The sequence below is a fragment of the Mauremys reevesii genome, linkage group 5 (genome assembly GCF_016161935.1).
Source record: "Mauremys reevesii isolate NIE-2019 linkage group 5, ASM1616193v1, whole genome shotgun sequence".
Classification (NCBI taxonomy): Eukaryota; Metazoa; Chordata; order Testudines; family Geoemydidae; genus Mauremys; species Mauremys reevesii.
In genome coordinates, this window is record NC_052627.1 from 30358540 (window position 1) to 30374019 (window position 15480).

Below are 15480 nucleotides of genomic sequence, written 5' to 3' on the forward strand. Positions count from 1 at the left end.
GCATTAGTGAATATTTGAGGTTCTAAAAAACACAGGATAGATTTCTATCTGTTGTGAAGTGATCTATAATACATTCACATGAACAATGCTATAGAAATAGAAAGTGGATTTATTCTTTGGGGAATTACAGACAAGTCAGTTTAACTTCAGTACCTGGAAAGACAGTGGAGCAAATAATTAAGCAATCAATTTCCAAATAGCTAGAAGATTATAAGGTGATAAATCCATGCTGACTGTTACTTATCAAGAACAAATCATGTTAAACCAACCTAATAGCTTTCTTTGACAGGGTAACACACTTAGTGGATGGGGGGAAGTGGTAGATGTGATATATCTTGACTTTAGTAAGGCTCTTGATACTGTCTTGCATGACCATCTCATAAACAAACAATGGAAACAAACCTAGATGGAGCTACTGTAAGGTGGGTGCATAACTGGTTGGAAGACAGTTCCCAAGGAGTAGTTATCAGTGGCTTACAGTCAAGTTGGAAGGGGATATCAAGTGAGGTCCCACAGGGATCAGTTTTGGGTCTGGTTCTGTGATCAATGATTTAGATAAAGGCATAGAGAGTACTTATAAAATTTGTGGACAATACCAAACTGGTAGGGGTTGCAAGTGCTTTGAAGGCTAGGATTAAAATTCAAAATGATTTGGACAAACTGGAGAAATGGTCTGAAGTAAATAGGATTAAATTCAGTATGGACAAATGCAAAGTACTCCACTTAGGAAGGAACAATCAGTTGCACGCATACAAAATTGGAAATGACTGCCTAGGAAGGAGCACTATGGAAAGGGAATTGGGGTTCATAGTAGATCACAAGCTAAATATGAGTCAACAGTGTAACACTTGCAAAAAAAGCAAAGGAATGTTGTAAACAAGACACAAGAATTAATTCTTCTGCTCTACTCTGCACTGATTAGGCCTCAACTGGATTCTGGGTACCACATTTCAGGAAAGATGTGGACAAATTGGAAAAGTCCAGAGAAGAGTAACAAATTATTAAAGGTCTAGAAAACAACCTCTGAGGGAAGGTTTAAAAAATTGGGATTGTTAGTCTGGAGAAGAGAAGACTGAGAGGGGACATAAGTTTTCAAGTACATAAAAGGTTGTTACAAAGAGGAGGGAGAAAAATTATTCTCCTTAACCTCTCAGGATAGGACAGGAAGCAATGGTCTTAAATTGCAGTAAGAGCAGTGTAGGTTGGACATTAGGAAAAACTTCATAACTGTCAGGGTGGTTAAGCATTGGAATAAATTGCCCAGGGAGGATGTGGAATTTTTAAGAGCAGGTTAGACAAACACCTGTCTGGGATGGTCTAGATAATATTTAGTCCTGCCATGAGTGCAGGAGACGGGACTAGATGACCTCTAAGTCCCTTCCAGTCCTATGATTTTATGATTGATTAACATAGTGCTGTTTGAAACAGTTGGTGCACTAGGGAACAGTGAGCACCAACAGGGTCTGCATGGACCAGTTAATGTGCAATATATTAGTGCACTTAAATCTCAGCCCTGTAGAGCCCGCTGTGTCAACAAGCCCTTAGATCTGCCTTACTGGCCAGATTGTGTGCTACCCTATCTGAGCCATGCAGATGTGAGCTCTGCTGATGGGCCTGAAGCCCACTGGTATGACCCACAAAGTGCACAGGGAAATGAACAGTCCATCGAGTGCACTTTCAGGTGGCAGAGTTTTCACTAAAACTTCCCTTCCCTGGCTGAGGGTAGCAACAGTGCTACTGCATTTCCTTTTGCTAGCAGGTGAATTTTCCACTGGGTGTTTCTGGCCTAATGGGTACAGAGCAAGCAAACTGCACTTCTCTGCTCTCAGTGGGGTGAATCAGGCTGAGTGAGTGAAAGACATTACTAAGCAACCTGGAGGTTTGCAGCATTCTGTGGCAAGTCTCTGTGAAATGAATGTTACAGTTTAGGTGTCATGCTGTAGTTAGAAAGCTGGCATGTGATCTGCCTCATGCCATGAAATGCCACTCCCTCTACTACAAAAATGTCAAATAGGAGAACTTCGGAGTGTAATAATTCATGGGCTGCAGTGTTAAGGCCAATTAATGCAATAAATAAGTCTTCAGAACTCCAGAGTGTGATTTCCCAGACAGGTATCATGTGAATTTTAAACCATGTGAGCAGAAGGTGAGTTCCTCTCTGGAAAAAGGGTGGAATAGAGAAGAGTGGAAGGAGGAAGCAAGAGCCAAGATCTAGGATTCACATCCAGGTATTATATAAAACCAATTTAACCACAGCAACATTTGGAATATCAGGCTAAAATTCCATCTTGAAGTTTTGGTGACTGCATTAACTCTTTTTTAAATCTTCATTCTCTAGATGTGGAACCAGACCCCCAAGGCAGAATCCAAAAAAACCAAAATTTGTAGTTAACTCTTGTCTAGTTTGTCTCCTGCATTTCTTGACCATAGATACAAATGTTGCCTAAGCTCAGGGAAGCCTGTAGCTTCAGCAGATTGTTTATTTTATTGATTTATTCTTGCATGCTTCTAATCAGAGGTCTATGTTGTATCTGGTAAAGAAATGCAGTTATATATTGATCAGCTGGAATGAGGCACACTGTGGAAGTAAAAAATACAGAAAAATTCAGACACTAGCCGTGTCTGGCAGAACTGCATATCTGCCAACCCCATCCACATCTCCAATACAGATCAGTGAAAATCAGACAGTAGCATTTGGTACAAGTTCCTCTGTCCTGGTCATACACAAGATCTGCTGAAATGTGGCATTTAGTGATTTGGCTCTTCAAAGGAGTCAGGAAGAGCAACCTCTTCCTGTCAAGAGAGCAACGTTGCCTTGAGTCTTTGAGCACCATCAGCTCAATAGATCTTATTTAGAAGCCTCTTCCTTATTTTTTTATCTGCCTTTTGAATTTCTGCTGCAGATCTGGGATTTCTTGTATTTTACCTGTATAGGTAAATAGCTTGCTCTGTAATATTTGGGATACAGTTCTTACTTCAAGCTGCCTTGTTCTAATTAGTTACCAAATACAGAACAGATTCTATAATCCGAATGTAAATAGAATACACTTAATCTGATCAACTATATCTGAGGTACAGTTACTGTTTCAGAGTGGTTAAATTACTGTTCACTCAAATGACCTGCTACCTGTTTCACTTCTGAAGCAGGAGCTTGACTGTTTGGACCTAGTTATCCCTTGTAATTCAAAAACATGAAATCAGCATCAATAAAACAACACTTCCAAATAAGTTTGAGGTTTTTTTTAAAAACAAAAATGAAAAAAAGTTTCCTCACTTGATGAATAATATACTCAAAAGCAATATGGAAAGCTGGCTTCAGTCTTGATGATGGCTCCAAATAGATGCAGTCTTAGCTCTGACATCATGATGGGTCCAAAATGAAAACAAGGTCCACTGGCATTGAGAGAGATGCAGGTCATGGATTTTCCCTGTAGCTTGTAGAAAGAAAACAAAAGGAAAGTGTCATGGCCTGATCCTGTTGGTCCAGTGACCTGCAATGTGTTATGTTCAGTGAAGAGTGAGTATCTTACATATCTAATGGTTATCCATTATTATATTATATCCAATATATAATGTGAGGATAGTACACTTACTGAATCCTTTCTGTTCAGGGTGTCTATCAGGTAGAAGAGGGTAACCAAAGAAAATTATAGTTACACACCCATTGTTATGTCCTCATTCATACGGATTCAGTGCACTAATTGCATTTGTTCCGTACTTACTGCCTTACTGTTCACACTCTGGAAGCAAGACATCCCAACCTGGTATTAGCCACATGGGTGAGCATGGGCAGGTGAATGAAGAAGCCTCTACGATGGTTTTTCAGGCTCTTTTTGTGAAAGAGAAACACAAAGATCACCCTATTGTCATGCATTTGCCCACAGTTACACAATTGTCTGTTTCACAGACAATATGAATTATGTGCAGATGGCAACCAAGCCAATAGAGATTTTAATTCTATCTCATCTTTATCTGTTGCAAATGCTTATGACAATATTTGTCCAGAAAGCAAACCATTTCTGACCTAGGATTTTGTAATAAAGAAAATGTTGCTTATGTTAATCACAGTAGGGCAGGAGATTTGGCCCTGGATATCTTTGTCCTTTGCCACATTCCTCACAGTTTGGGAGTGACATTAGCAGATGTATTTTCATGAGGGATGCCGTAGACTGGTTCTCATTTTTTGAAGGCAGAACAGGCAGGGACAACATGTGTGACCAACAGTCTATAAGGGGATGGCTGACTACGCAATCAAGAGTATAAGGGGCATTTTAGGTATCCATGAGTTGCAAGGGACTTTTTTTTTTAATTCTAGCACAGTAGCAGTCCTTATATGCTTTGCACAATAGAAAGTTAAAGGTTTCTCATGACTTTTCTGGACATAGGTATGAGGGACTGTAAGGGTCTGTGTGTACGGGTCCCCTTGTCAGGTGAGGGGTCGCTCTTTGCCTTCGGGGCACCTGGGAACCAGGCTGCCTCACTACAGGCGAGTGGTCCGGTCCATGAGTCCCCCAGACCCGAGCCCTGGCTCAGGGCGGGCCACAAACACAGGTGCGGGGCTCAGACCCCCAGGCAGGGCTGAGCACACAAACCGTTAATCTATGAGCCCAGGCCCTTGCGCAGGGCGGGGCAGCCAGCAGTTCAGGGCTCAGACCCTCAGGCAGGGCTGAGCAGCCAACAGGTAAGTCCAGGCTTCTATGCCTGAGCGTTGGGGTGAGGGGGGAGACTGCCACCCGTGAGTGGGGTGGCAGGGGGGACACAGGCCCACCCACTCCACCGCGTCCCAGCCCGGGGCCCTAGCAGCGGAATGGATCCGCTGCAGTCAGTGGGAATCCTGGCCGCAACACACTAACATAGGCTCAGGGTCTGCTGCAGCCAGACTGGGGTCGGCTATCCCCGGGCCACTTCCAATCTCCCCCTCCCTTGGTACCTGTGTCGTCATGGCTTCGGCAGGGGGGTCCACCAGCATCGGCTCCTCTGGGTAGCAGGTGCGGGGCAGGCTCAGCCAGTCCTCCTCTGGGTAGCAGGTGCGGGGCAGGCTCAGCCAGTCCTCCTCTGGGTAGTGGGAGTGAGGGGAAGGCTGGGTTGGCTGCTGCCTTCTACTGCCTCTCCGGTGGGAGCTTGGTCGTGGACATCCAGCCTTGCCGATGGCTGGCAGCTTACTGAGCCTGGAGGGTCCGCCTTTATACTTCCGGGTCGGGGCTTGACCCTTTGCAGGGCGGGCCCAGAACCCTGTAGCTCTGCCCAGTCCGGCCTCCGGCTGGGCTCTTCTCCTTCTGGGGCACCTGGGAACCAGGCTGCCTCACTACAGGGACATATGGTGTGAGAGGAACCAGTTGTCCAATAGGAACATGGTGAACTGGATTGCTGAGGGTTGCTTGGTGACCTTTATAATGTATGAAGATGTACTGATGTGACTAGTGGTTTCACATCTAAGGTTGCAGTTGTGCACTAATTAGTTCATGCTGGCATGGAATATTGTGTGCATTACCCTAATTTAATCCAAATTCAAGATGGTAGGCTATGGAGCAGAGATGCACAAACACCCCTCTTTAGCCAAACAGTAGTCCCTTTTCATATTATACCAAGTCAGATGTGATTTATGGCTAATGTTAACCCCTGCTTGGGGCATGGAAGGATCTAGAGAGAGGCTGTTTTTACACTGAAATGGAAATAAACTGCCATTTCCACCATGGACCTCAAGGGAGAATTTCACCTTACTCTGTGTGAAGTGGTACTTACTCTTGATATAGTGCAAAATATAGCAGAATACTGTTTAGAGGCACAGGAATAATCTTGGCTTTAATAGTGGCTTCCTCAGTGGCCTTAATCAAGACACTTAACTTCTCTCTGCCTTAGTATTCCCAGCTGTAAAACGGAGATAACAATGCTCCCTTACCACAGGGAGGGGTGTTGTGAAGATTGTTTCACATGGTCAGGTTATGCATTGCAAATGATGTTTGTTGCAAATTTAGCTCTTCACTGCTAGCAACTAGTGTTTGAACTAAGCCTAAGAAAGTATTCATTATTCATCTGTGTTGACTGAACAGATTGTGTTATTTTGACTTATGGGGGGGTTGTAAACTGTTCATTTCAACAGTTCATTATTTATAGTGAGTGACTGATCACCTACACTCACATGGGATTAGTTTTGCTCCCTGACTGGGAACCCAGAACTTTAAAGGAAAAAAAACAACAAATGACAAATAGCAAATGGGTAACTAATGAATAATACACTTCTGCTACAAATTTTCAGACAAATAATTGTTTATGCTAGAATGGACAAAACTGTTGGGATTTGCAAATGTTTTCATGATAGCAGTCCCTGTCTGAATATTCCTAAACAATGAAAGATTCCACCAAAATAAAACAACCCTCTCCTGAATTTGCTGCTTTTGTGTTTGGAAAATATTTACAAATCACCTTCTGTATTGTCTGACCAACTCTGCTAATCTATTTGAAATCAGATTATGGAGTCCTTATTGAGTACGTGAGCACTTTCTCATGTGAGTACCTGTATTGTCTTTCCTGAGAATATTTCCATATGCGCTCACCAGGGTGAATAAGGACTCTACTATCAGGCCCTTTAGTGTTTGAAAAGTTTGCTGAGCATGAAAAGTGCTGTATAAGTGCTAAGCATTAGTTTTAGTCAGCAGCAACTCTCTCAACTACATTGTGATGAGGGTAAAATGGTAAACAAAAGCCAACAGGTAAATGCAGTGTTAGCAGGAAAGAGATAGAGGGAGCACAAAAACTGAACTAGTCACTAGGTCATGTGGCAATTCAGTACATGTTAACGCTTCTTTTCTAGTCATACAAAACAGGAATAATGGAAATTCATTAGTGTGTGCAAGAGCGGAGAAGCAAAAACACAGGAAAAACAAAACAAAAAATAGCTAAAATGACTACACAAGCATAGGATAGGGGAAGAAGTACCAATCTCTCAAGTGATACAGAATTTGAAAAAAAGAAGCACCTTGAAAAAAGAGACTCTACTCAATATGTTTGAGTGCACACATTTTGCAAATAGCAACTTAATTGTACACACAATTGTCCTTTTCATTCTTAAAAAGTGTCATGCATCCACTTTAGAAAGGGCAACTGAAGAATACTGCTGGGGAATTCTATATATATTAATGAATTATGTATCATAACACCCTCTTATTCATCCCCTGTGAAAGTATGCAAGTATTCTCTCTCCTGTTTTACAGACAGGGAAACTGAGTGACTCAGAGAGTGGTTACTTGATGGGGCATGGTATTGGAAAACCTGGTTCTGTTCCTGATTTGGCCATGGAGGGTATGTCTACACTGCAATAGAACACCTGCAGCTGGCCTGTGTCAGCTGTCTAGGGCTTGCTGGGCTCAGCTGTCTGGGGATCCCTGGCAGGTCCCAGAGCCTCAGCTCCAGCCTGAGCAGCAACATCTACACTAGCATTAGTCAGCTGCCAGAGGCCAGCCGCTGGTGATTTATTGCAGTGCAGACCAACCTGCATGGCCACGGGACCTGGGGCAAGTCACATAAAGGTTCGGCGCCTCAGTTTCCCCAGGTAATGATGCTTTACACTTAGAGGGCTGTGGAGGGGAAAATGCTGAGTATCAGAAAGTAGTGCTATTGCCCACGGTTTCACAGGGAGTTGGTGGCAGAATCAGGGACCGAGCCAAGTCCTGTCCTTAAGCCACACACCCTCCACCTCTCCCCACGGACACGGCAGAGTTCTAGTATCGCTCACGTAAACTGCTACCAGGTTCTTTCGGGCCGAGCTCCGGAGCACCCCCCCCGCAGCGCGGGGACAGGAGCCTGAAGCAGGGTCGGGTGCTCCATGGTGGCCCCGCTTGGAGCAGCCCCTACCCCAGTTCCTCCCCGCCCCGCAAGCGGCCCGTCCGAGCCCGTTAGGCTAATGAACGGTCGGGCGCAGCCAACCAGCTTTGGGTGAGCGGCCCGGGATTCTGCATAAATTACGCGAAGAGCCGAATCCCCCGTCTGCCCGCTGGGTGAGGGGCTGAGCGACCTCCCCTCGGACTAGGTGAATAAATTATGTTAATGAGGCCCGGGAGGTTCTGTCGGGGGCTTGGAGGCGGCGTGCAGCGGGAGCTGTGGCCAGTTCGGAGGGGAGAGCGGGAGAGGGGAAGCCGCCGCCGCCGCGCTGTGCTACTGACACACATACAGCGTGAGGGATATTCAGGGCTCGCACACCCGCAGACGGGGGGCTGGGGAGCCGCGGGGCTGCAGCCACTTGCTGGGTTCCCCCTCGCCGTGCCGTGCCTCTTGAACTGAACCTCCTCTTAGGGGGCGAGCCAGGTGGAGGGGAGAAGGGGAAGCAACAAGTCCGCCCGCTCCATCTCCGGGAGGGGCGCCCCTCTACCGCCCCATCTCCTCCCCGTGCACCTGAAATCTCGCTGACAAGCGCCAGGCGTTTGCAGGCGCCACGCTTGGGATACTTCGCAAAGGCTTTTCTCCAGGCGGGTCGGGGGTGTGAAACACTCCCAAACCCACCCTGCTGCTTTGGTTTTGCCCGGCTGGTTTTCTGGGGTCTCGCCCTCTCTCCCGCTGGATGGTTGGTTTTTGATCCCTCCCGGGGTGCCCTGGTGAGGTTGGCAATGAAGGCTCTGCTGCGTGCTCTCTCCTTGCATTAAAAGCGTGTAACCCATTTCTGGGCTTTTGCTTTATTTTTTTCAGCTGTTTTTTATTTTTTTATTTTTTTGCCTCTGTAAACTAGTTGCCCCCAATGGGGGGAGGAAAAACTGCTGCATCTACAGCGTGGAAAAGCATGTTGGGGACAAGCCAAGAAACCAAAAGACAGGATGGCAACGGGGAGCCGAGCTGCCTTGGGGGACAGCGCTGCTGTCCTAGCTGGACTCTGCCCTCCAGTTCGCTGCTGGCTGCTTTCCTGTCAGTGGTGGCTGTAGCCTCCTGTGTGTATCTGGGGGTGAAGACCAGTGATCTACACGCGAGGGTCTCTGCCATCGAGAGCGCCCAAGGGGACTTCTCTGCTGCTGCTGCTGCTTCTTACCAGCTGCTGCCCGGCTTCTCCCTGGATCAGTTAAATTCAATGATGCAAGAAAAAGTGGAGCGACTTCTAGCTCAGGTGTGGAAGACGTGGTGTTGTCTGTGGGTCTGGACATGGGTGGGACTGGGATGTCCTATGCCGGACCTTTAATTAGCCATTTCCAACATGAGTTTCTGCTTCACGGATGTGAGCAAACCTATTCCCCGGGATTTATGCTGGAAATGAAAGTAGGGGTTGGGGTGGGGGTAGATGAGTGAGGGGGACCATTCCTGGAAAGGCTAGAAAGAAACATTGGGCACTTGCAGTAAAGTGAAATTGCCAAATGTGTGTGTGGCAGAGAGTAGAGAGAGAACTCAAGAGACAGGGACTCTTGCCCAGGGTTAAAAAATAATATGATCCCATGGAGATTAAGGGAAGTCCCTTTATTGAATATTATTGCTCCCAGTAAATGCTTTACTTGGGGTGGGTTGGATACAAGAGTATCTAAAGTTAAGGCTTGAAAAGAAGCCCTTGGATGTGGCTGTTAAAGTAAGGTGTGGGTTTCAAAGGGCTGTCATAAGGATCTCTCTAGTCCATTTGACAGCAGAGTCTGAAATTACCCTGATAGAGTAGTTAACCTTTGAGTATAATGTTATGATTGACTCTTCTCTCACCCGAGGACCCCAGGTTTCTACATTTAATCCATATGCACTAAATGCTACGTGTGGGGGAAGAGGTAGTTTGTATGGAGATGTAAAACCACACAAGTGAAGCTGTGATGGGTAGAAACTCAGTTCTCGTGTGTGTGAGAGAAATGCTCAAGTTGTGGTTGGGGGTGTTTAGGTCACTGATACAGTTTGGATCAAGTCCAAGTAAAGAAGTCATCATTAGTTATGCAGTCTTTCAAATAGTTGTAAATCATAGTTTAACACATGCAAGTCTATAATCCTGGCTGTAATGGAGTGAGCTAATGCTTACCAAGTTGGCTAATGTTTCTCCTTTCCCCCACAGAAATCCTACGAGCATTTGGCAAAAATAAGAATAGCAAGAGAAGCGCCTCCAGAGTGCAACTGCCCAGCAGGTAAACAGGAACAACTTTGAAATGTTTCCTTGGAGTCAGAGGATTTTGACTTTTTTTTTTTTATCCTTTGTCTGTCAGACATAGATGTAATAACAACAAATATTAAATATAACATGGGGGACACAGCTTTTAATAAACAACTGAACCTTTGAGAGAGAGAAGATAAAGCCCCAAATGTTACCCTGTTTCCATCGTGGGGTGGCATAAGATTAGAAAAAAATATTAATGAAAATAAAATTTGGCCAGTGGATGCTTAAAAAGTGTAATCAAGCCTATGCATTAGCTTAATGAGAAGAACTATATTCCCTATATGCCTCTGGCTTTTTTGAAGAGGAGAATGCAATATATTAAGTACATGCAGCTTTAAACAGATTAAAAATAACTTTAGAGTTCCTTTTTAAATCTGCCCTAGTGTACCTATGAACTTTTCAGTTATCTGTTTTTTTTCTTCATCATGGATAATATGGTATTTTAGAAAGTGACTGTCTCATACTGTATATTCTTTTAAGGAATGTGGACCCAATCCTGATGTCCTTACTCAGGCAGTACTCCCAAGAATTTCAGTGGCAGTGTTGTCTGAATAAGGATTTCAGAGTTGAGTTCTGTTGTGCTAGGATCAGTTGCTTGTGGACCCAGACAAGAGTTTTATGGTCCTTTCTGTGTTGTGTTCTCTACTACTTGTGGTCTGGTGCTATTTTTTTAGGTAACTGCTGAAGATTAATTTTATTTTATTTATTAGACTTCTGTTGATATATACAACAGACCATGTTGACTTCTCAGAAATTACGAAGATAATGCTGGTGTTCAGTAGGTGCTGTAGGGACACTGGCACACATTGTGTGTGATGGGGCACCATGGAGGTACAGTATGCTCTAGATGTATTGTGTTGAGAAAAATGGCTCTTTATTTAAAAGATGGGGATGTTGACATGCATAGAGAGATGGAATATAATGAGGTAATATTTGACGTGTGTTTTTTATAAACTATTTGTATGTCAGTAGGATGTGAGACTGCAAAGTAGGTATTTAAGGAAGGAGCTCTTCTAGTCAAGGGATTAACTCATGACAAACTCATCGACTTCAAGGGATTATTGAACCTCAGGGATGAAACTCCGTGTGACAGTTGGTATAGTATTTTGCTGATAATGCAATGATAGTACTTTTTTTTTTTTTACTATCGTATATAGAAATCTTAGCAACTAGCATGAAATGGGGCATATGAATGTTGGAATAGGACTAGTTTCAGTAAGAAATATTATCAAATTGGGGGGGTGTAGTGCGGAAAGCAATAGTAATTTTATCAACCAAAAAAAATGAGTCGTGCATACAGCCTGGGTTTGATATTCCTAATGCCTAACTATAGGAAGATTGATGAAGTTCAAGATTTAGCACTAAAGAACAGTGTTATGCTTATACACAGAGTTATATTCCATAACCCTGAAGCATCAAACAGTTTTCTCTTTTCATGTTAACTCTTTTAAATTAATCTTGTCATTTTCCAACTATTCTATTTTCAGGCTCTGGGTGTCCTCTGCCATTGTCTCATTTGGTGTTATGTGCTGCTTTACTTCCTTACTACCACTAGAGCTCCACATAATACCAGTTTTTACCTGAATGTACTTTATTTTTATGCAATACATTCCATTATATTGTATCAAACAGATTGCAAGCACTAGAATATTTCCAACGATCCTCACTAGAAGGCATGGCATAAATCAGATGGCATATGTCAAAATACAATATGTTGGGAAACATGTTTCATGTTGGGTAATGTAGATCTATCAGATTAGGATAATTAATATGAACTGGCAAAAATATTTTACAAAGAGGACTAGCTGGTCAGAGGATTAGAAATAAGATACAGAGCTTTTCACCTCTTTGTAACTATTTCAGTTTGGAGGCTGGTTTATAGTGATTGAAAGTTAGCACCATGTGATGGCTACATTTTAGACTATTTAAAATGATTTGATGCTCTCATCTGCATTCCCAGTGGACGGTTGTCCACATCAAAATGACGTTGTTTTGGCAGTCTGAGCACAGAGGAGAAGGACTGAATAGACACAAAGGCAAAACAACGGTGCCTTAGCAACTGTAGAAGGTGCTTCTCCTTCTACAGAGTAGGAAAGTGGGGGAGAGTAATGTACTGCTGTTGCCCATATGGTATTTGTTCTATGTATAAAGAAATATTTCTTTACCCACGCAGGCAATATACTTTTCACATATACTAAATTGTCTTTTTAAAGTAAAATCTTTAAAATAATTGACTAATTTTCAGTTAGGATTGGTCTTTAACTCTCCATGAAGGGCTTTCTTTGGGGAAAAAAAAATATATATATATATAACATTTCCATTACAAACTTGAAACTCGCTATTTAGGGAAGTGTTTGGCTTAGCAGGAATGGAATCATGGAAACTCAGTGGGCTTCTGTGGCTTGGCACCTGCAAAGCCCAATCCTGATTCAGAAGAGTAAATAGTGTCTTTACCACGACTGCACAATCCCACTTTTGCTGTTCTGCTTAGTTCCCTCAATTCCTAACTAGGTCTACATAGTAGTAAGATATATGAACATTAGATCTGATTTTAAGGAGAACTTCACAGGACATGCAGAAGTGGTCCTTTGACACCAATACTCTAGGAGCAAGTCAGCTGCCAAGTGGCCACCAAGATAGTCTTCCAGTGTTCTGCGTTTCAAAGAGAAATGAAGATTATTTAAAAGTAGGTTATATCATCCTCTATCAAAGTGAGAGAGGGAAATTCAATCTGCAGAGAAAAGGGGTGAGAATCTGATCTCTGACTTGTTGTTAAACTTCTGCAACTGGTGTGGATCTCATTAGCTTGAGTTATTCATCCCCTTGTGGTTGTCCGTGATAGGAACTCACATGTTCAAAGGAAAATGGGTTTTGAATAGCTTGGACAGAGGGAAGCCAGATTCTCAACTTTCATAATTTGAAAGGCCATACTCGTGTGGATCCTTTTAGCCAAATGGGGGGCTTAATCTTCTTGTCTAGAATAAATAGTGCTTTGTTTTCTCTTCTAAAAACTGGACAGCTACGCTAAACATGTTTTTCTAATTATGCTTTTTTTATTAGTAAAAAGCTACACAATGAAAAGCTTGTTTAACATCAGGGACATTAATGTTTTGATTTCAATAATGTGGGGCTAAAACCAGGCACTGAAAATAGGTAAGTTCAATAATGTTTACAGAATTTTCAAATGACAGTAGTAGGCATTCCTTCCCCTCACAAATCAGAACAATAAAGTTTGAAATCTAAATGCATACTAACATTCCTCTTTAATTACCTCAGACATAATGAGTGAGCCAGTTTAACCCTACACTTGCAACTAGCACTACAGTAAATTCTGGCAAGGTGCCCTCCACCCAGGGGACTGGGAAACAAACTGGGTCACTAAACATTACATAATTTACTTTTCATGGGTCTTTTGCCCTAGCAGGCAGTGGTGCTGGAGCTGGGGGGGCTGCCACACCCACTCGCTTGAAGTAGTAATAACAAACACCAAATATATGGTTTCCATGGTTTCCATCACCAGCACTCCCACTATCAAAATTATTCCAGTGACCCTGCTAGCAGGACACTTTTTTTTTTGCTTAGATATTATCTATTTCCCAATTGTTAGGAATCTTTTAAAAAATCAGTATGTCTGTAAAAAATTCAGTATGTTGACTTGTAATAAAATGCAGTCAACCTGTGGAACTCTTTGCCAGAGGATGCTGTCATCATATTCAGCAAAGCACTTAAGTCTGTATACCCTTACTCATGTTGACTAGTGCCTTACTCCATGAGTTGTCTTCAGTGAGACTACTTGTGGAGTAAGATGCTACTTGGCATATGTAAGAGTGTCATACTATCAGCATAAGATTATCAGAATCTGGCCCTAAATAGTATTACTGATTTAAGTGAAAGTAGGAATTGTCTGGTGGCACTTGTACAAGAAAGTAGTCTGATACAAGAATAACACTGAATTAAAACGCTAAAAGTGTCTGTGGGAGAAAAAAGTTTTTATGGTTAACCACTTTCTGAGAGTTACTGGTAGATTGAAGGGAAGCTGAAAAATGTAAAAACACAGGATGAGTCAGTCTTAGCTGGGTACTGCAGCTCGATATGTGATGGCTAAACATAGCAACATTACAAACAGCTTTTATATAACATAGTGGGTGAAATTCCATGCAGTTGTTTAATGTTCCTATAGCGTTTTAAAAATATCTTATTAGCCTTCAAAATGCAAGTGTGGTACACCCATTTCTGAGGCAGGTACAGTTTCTTTCATGGTGAAACAGCATCAGCTTTTCCAAAATTGGTCTTGCTATTTCTAGCCTGCAATTTTTTTAACCTGTCTGATTTTTAAAAAATCCAACTGCAGCAAGTAGTATGGTTATAATGAAATCATTAACAGTAAATGAACATAAGAAAACATAAAAATCAAGATAAATAGGATTTGTTTTATATGAAATGTGTCATACATCCTTGTAAGTGCAAGATTGTGCATTCCATATGCATGATGGTGAGCACTTACATGAGTAGTCCCATACAGCAGGGATTAATTTGGCCCTATCCATTTTATTAAGAGTGTCCTTCAAAAGATTTGGAGCTATTATTAAATCTTACTGCACGTGCTCAGTTTGGCCAACAGTCATTGAAAAAATATTTAACTTAAACTTTCAAGGAAGACCTGAATAAATGTGTCATTTTTTACTTAGCCTTTGTTTTACAATATTGTACAAATGAGACTTGGCTACGCAGTCTAGTCCCGAATGTCTATGTACCCTTTATCTGTTTAATTCTGCACTGTCAAAAGGATGGGCTATGTGGTAACATAGCAGGTCTTTTCCATGTCTAACTTCTATTGCACTTGCATTATGTGTATTTATAGCTTAACTATAAAACGATTGTTTATTTTTCATTATTCTGTTTTTCTGGAACCTTTAGCTAAGTTCAATTACTTGAATCCCTGGGTAGCTGACAGTATCTCCAGTGGCCAAACCAAAGTTTAGTTTAGTTTGCTTTTTCCTTTCCCTTTTTTGCATGAGAGGGTATTTTTTTATGTTCTTTTGTTCTTTTTTTCTCTCATTTTCTCACATTTTCCCACCTTTGTCCTGTGTGTTCAGATACCTGTAGCTTGAAATCATTTTCAGTCTCTGGTCACCATCATAATTCTCCAGCTCCTCTTTCTTCACTCTTCTGCCATCAGCTATTTTGTGCTGTTTCTGAAATCATGTCACCTTGATTCTCCATCCCAGTGTCAGAGATCTCCATGGTTTGGCATTAGAAGTGCCTTCCAGTTCACTGTGCTATCTGCTACAGTCAGGCTATCAACTTTGCTCTGGTGCTGTTGTATGTAAGCATGCTCAGTTGTAGGCCAGGTTTTTCAGGGATGTACAGTTCCAGTTTGT

General features: G+C 42.6%; 1 protein-coding gene across 1 annotated transcript in view; it reads left to right on the top strand.

Moving 5' to 3' along the window:
• The window catches only part of COL25A1 (collagen type XXV alpha 1 chain), a 438508-nt gene that overhangs the window by 15065 nt on the left and 407963 nt on the right, over nucleotides 1-15480 (top strand). The window contains exons 4-5 of the mRNA XM_039542396.1: nucleotides 8720-9088; nucleotides 10001-10070. Coding sequence (XP_039398330.1) covers nucleotides 8720-9088; nucleotides 10001-10070 — 439 coding nt within the window. The remainder of the gene's footprint in view (nucleotides 1-8719; nucleotides 9089-10000; nucleotides 10071-15480) is intronic.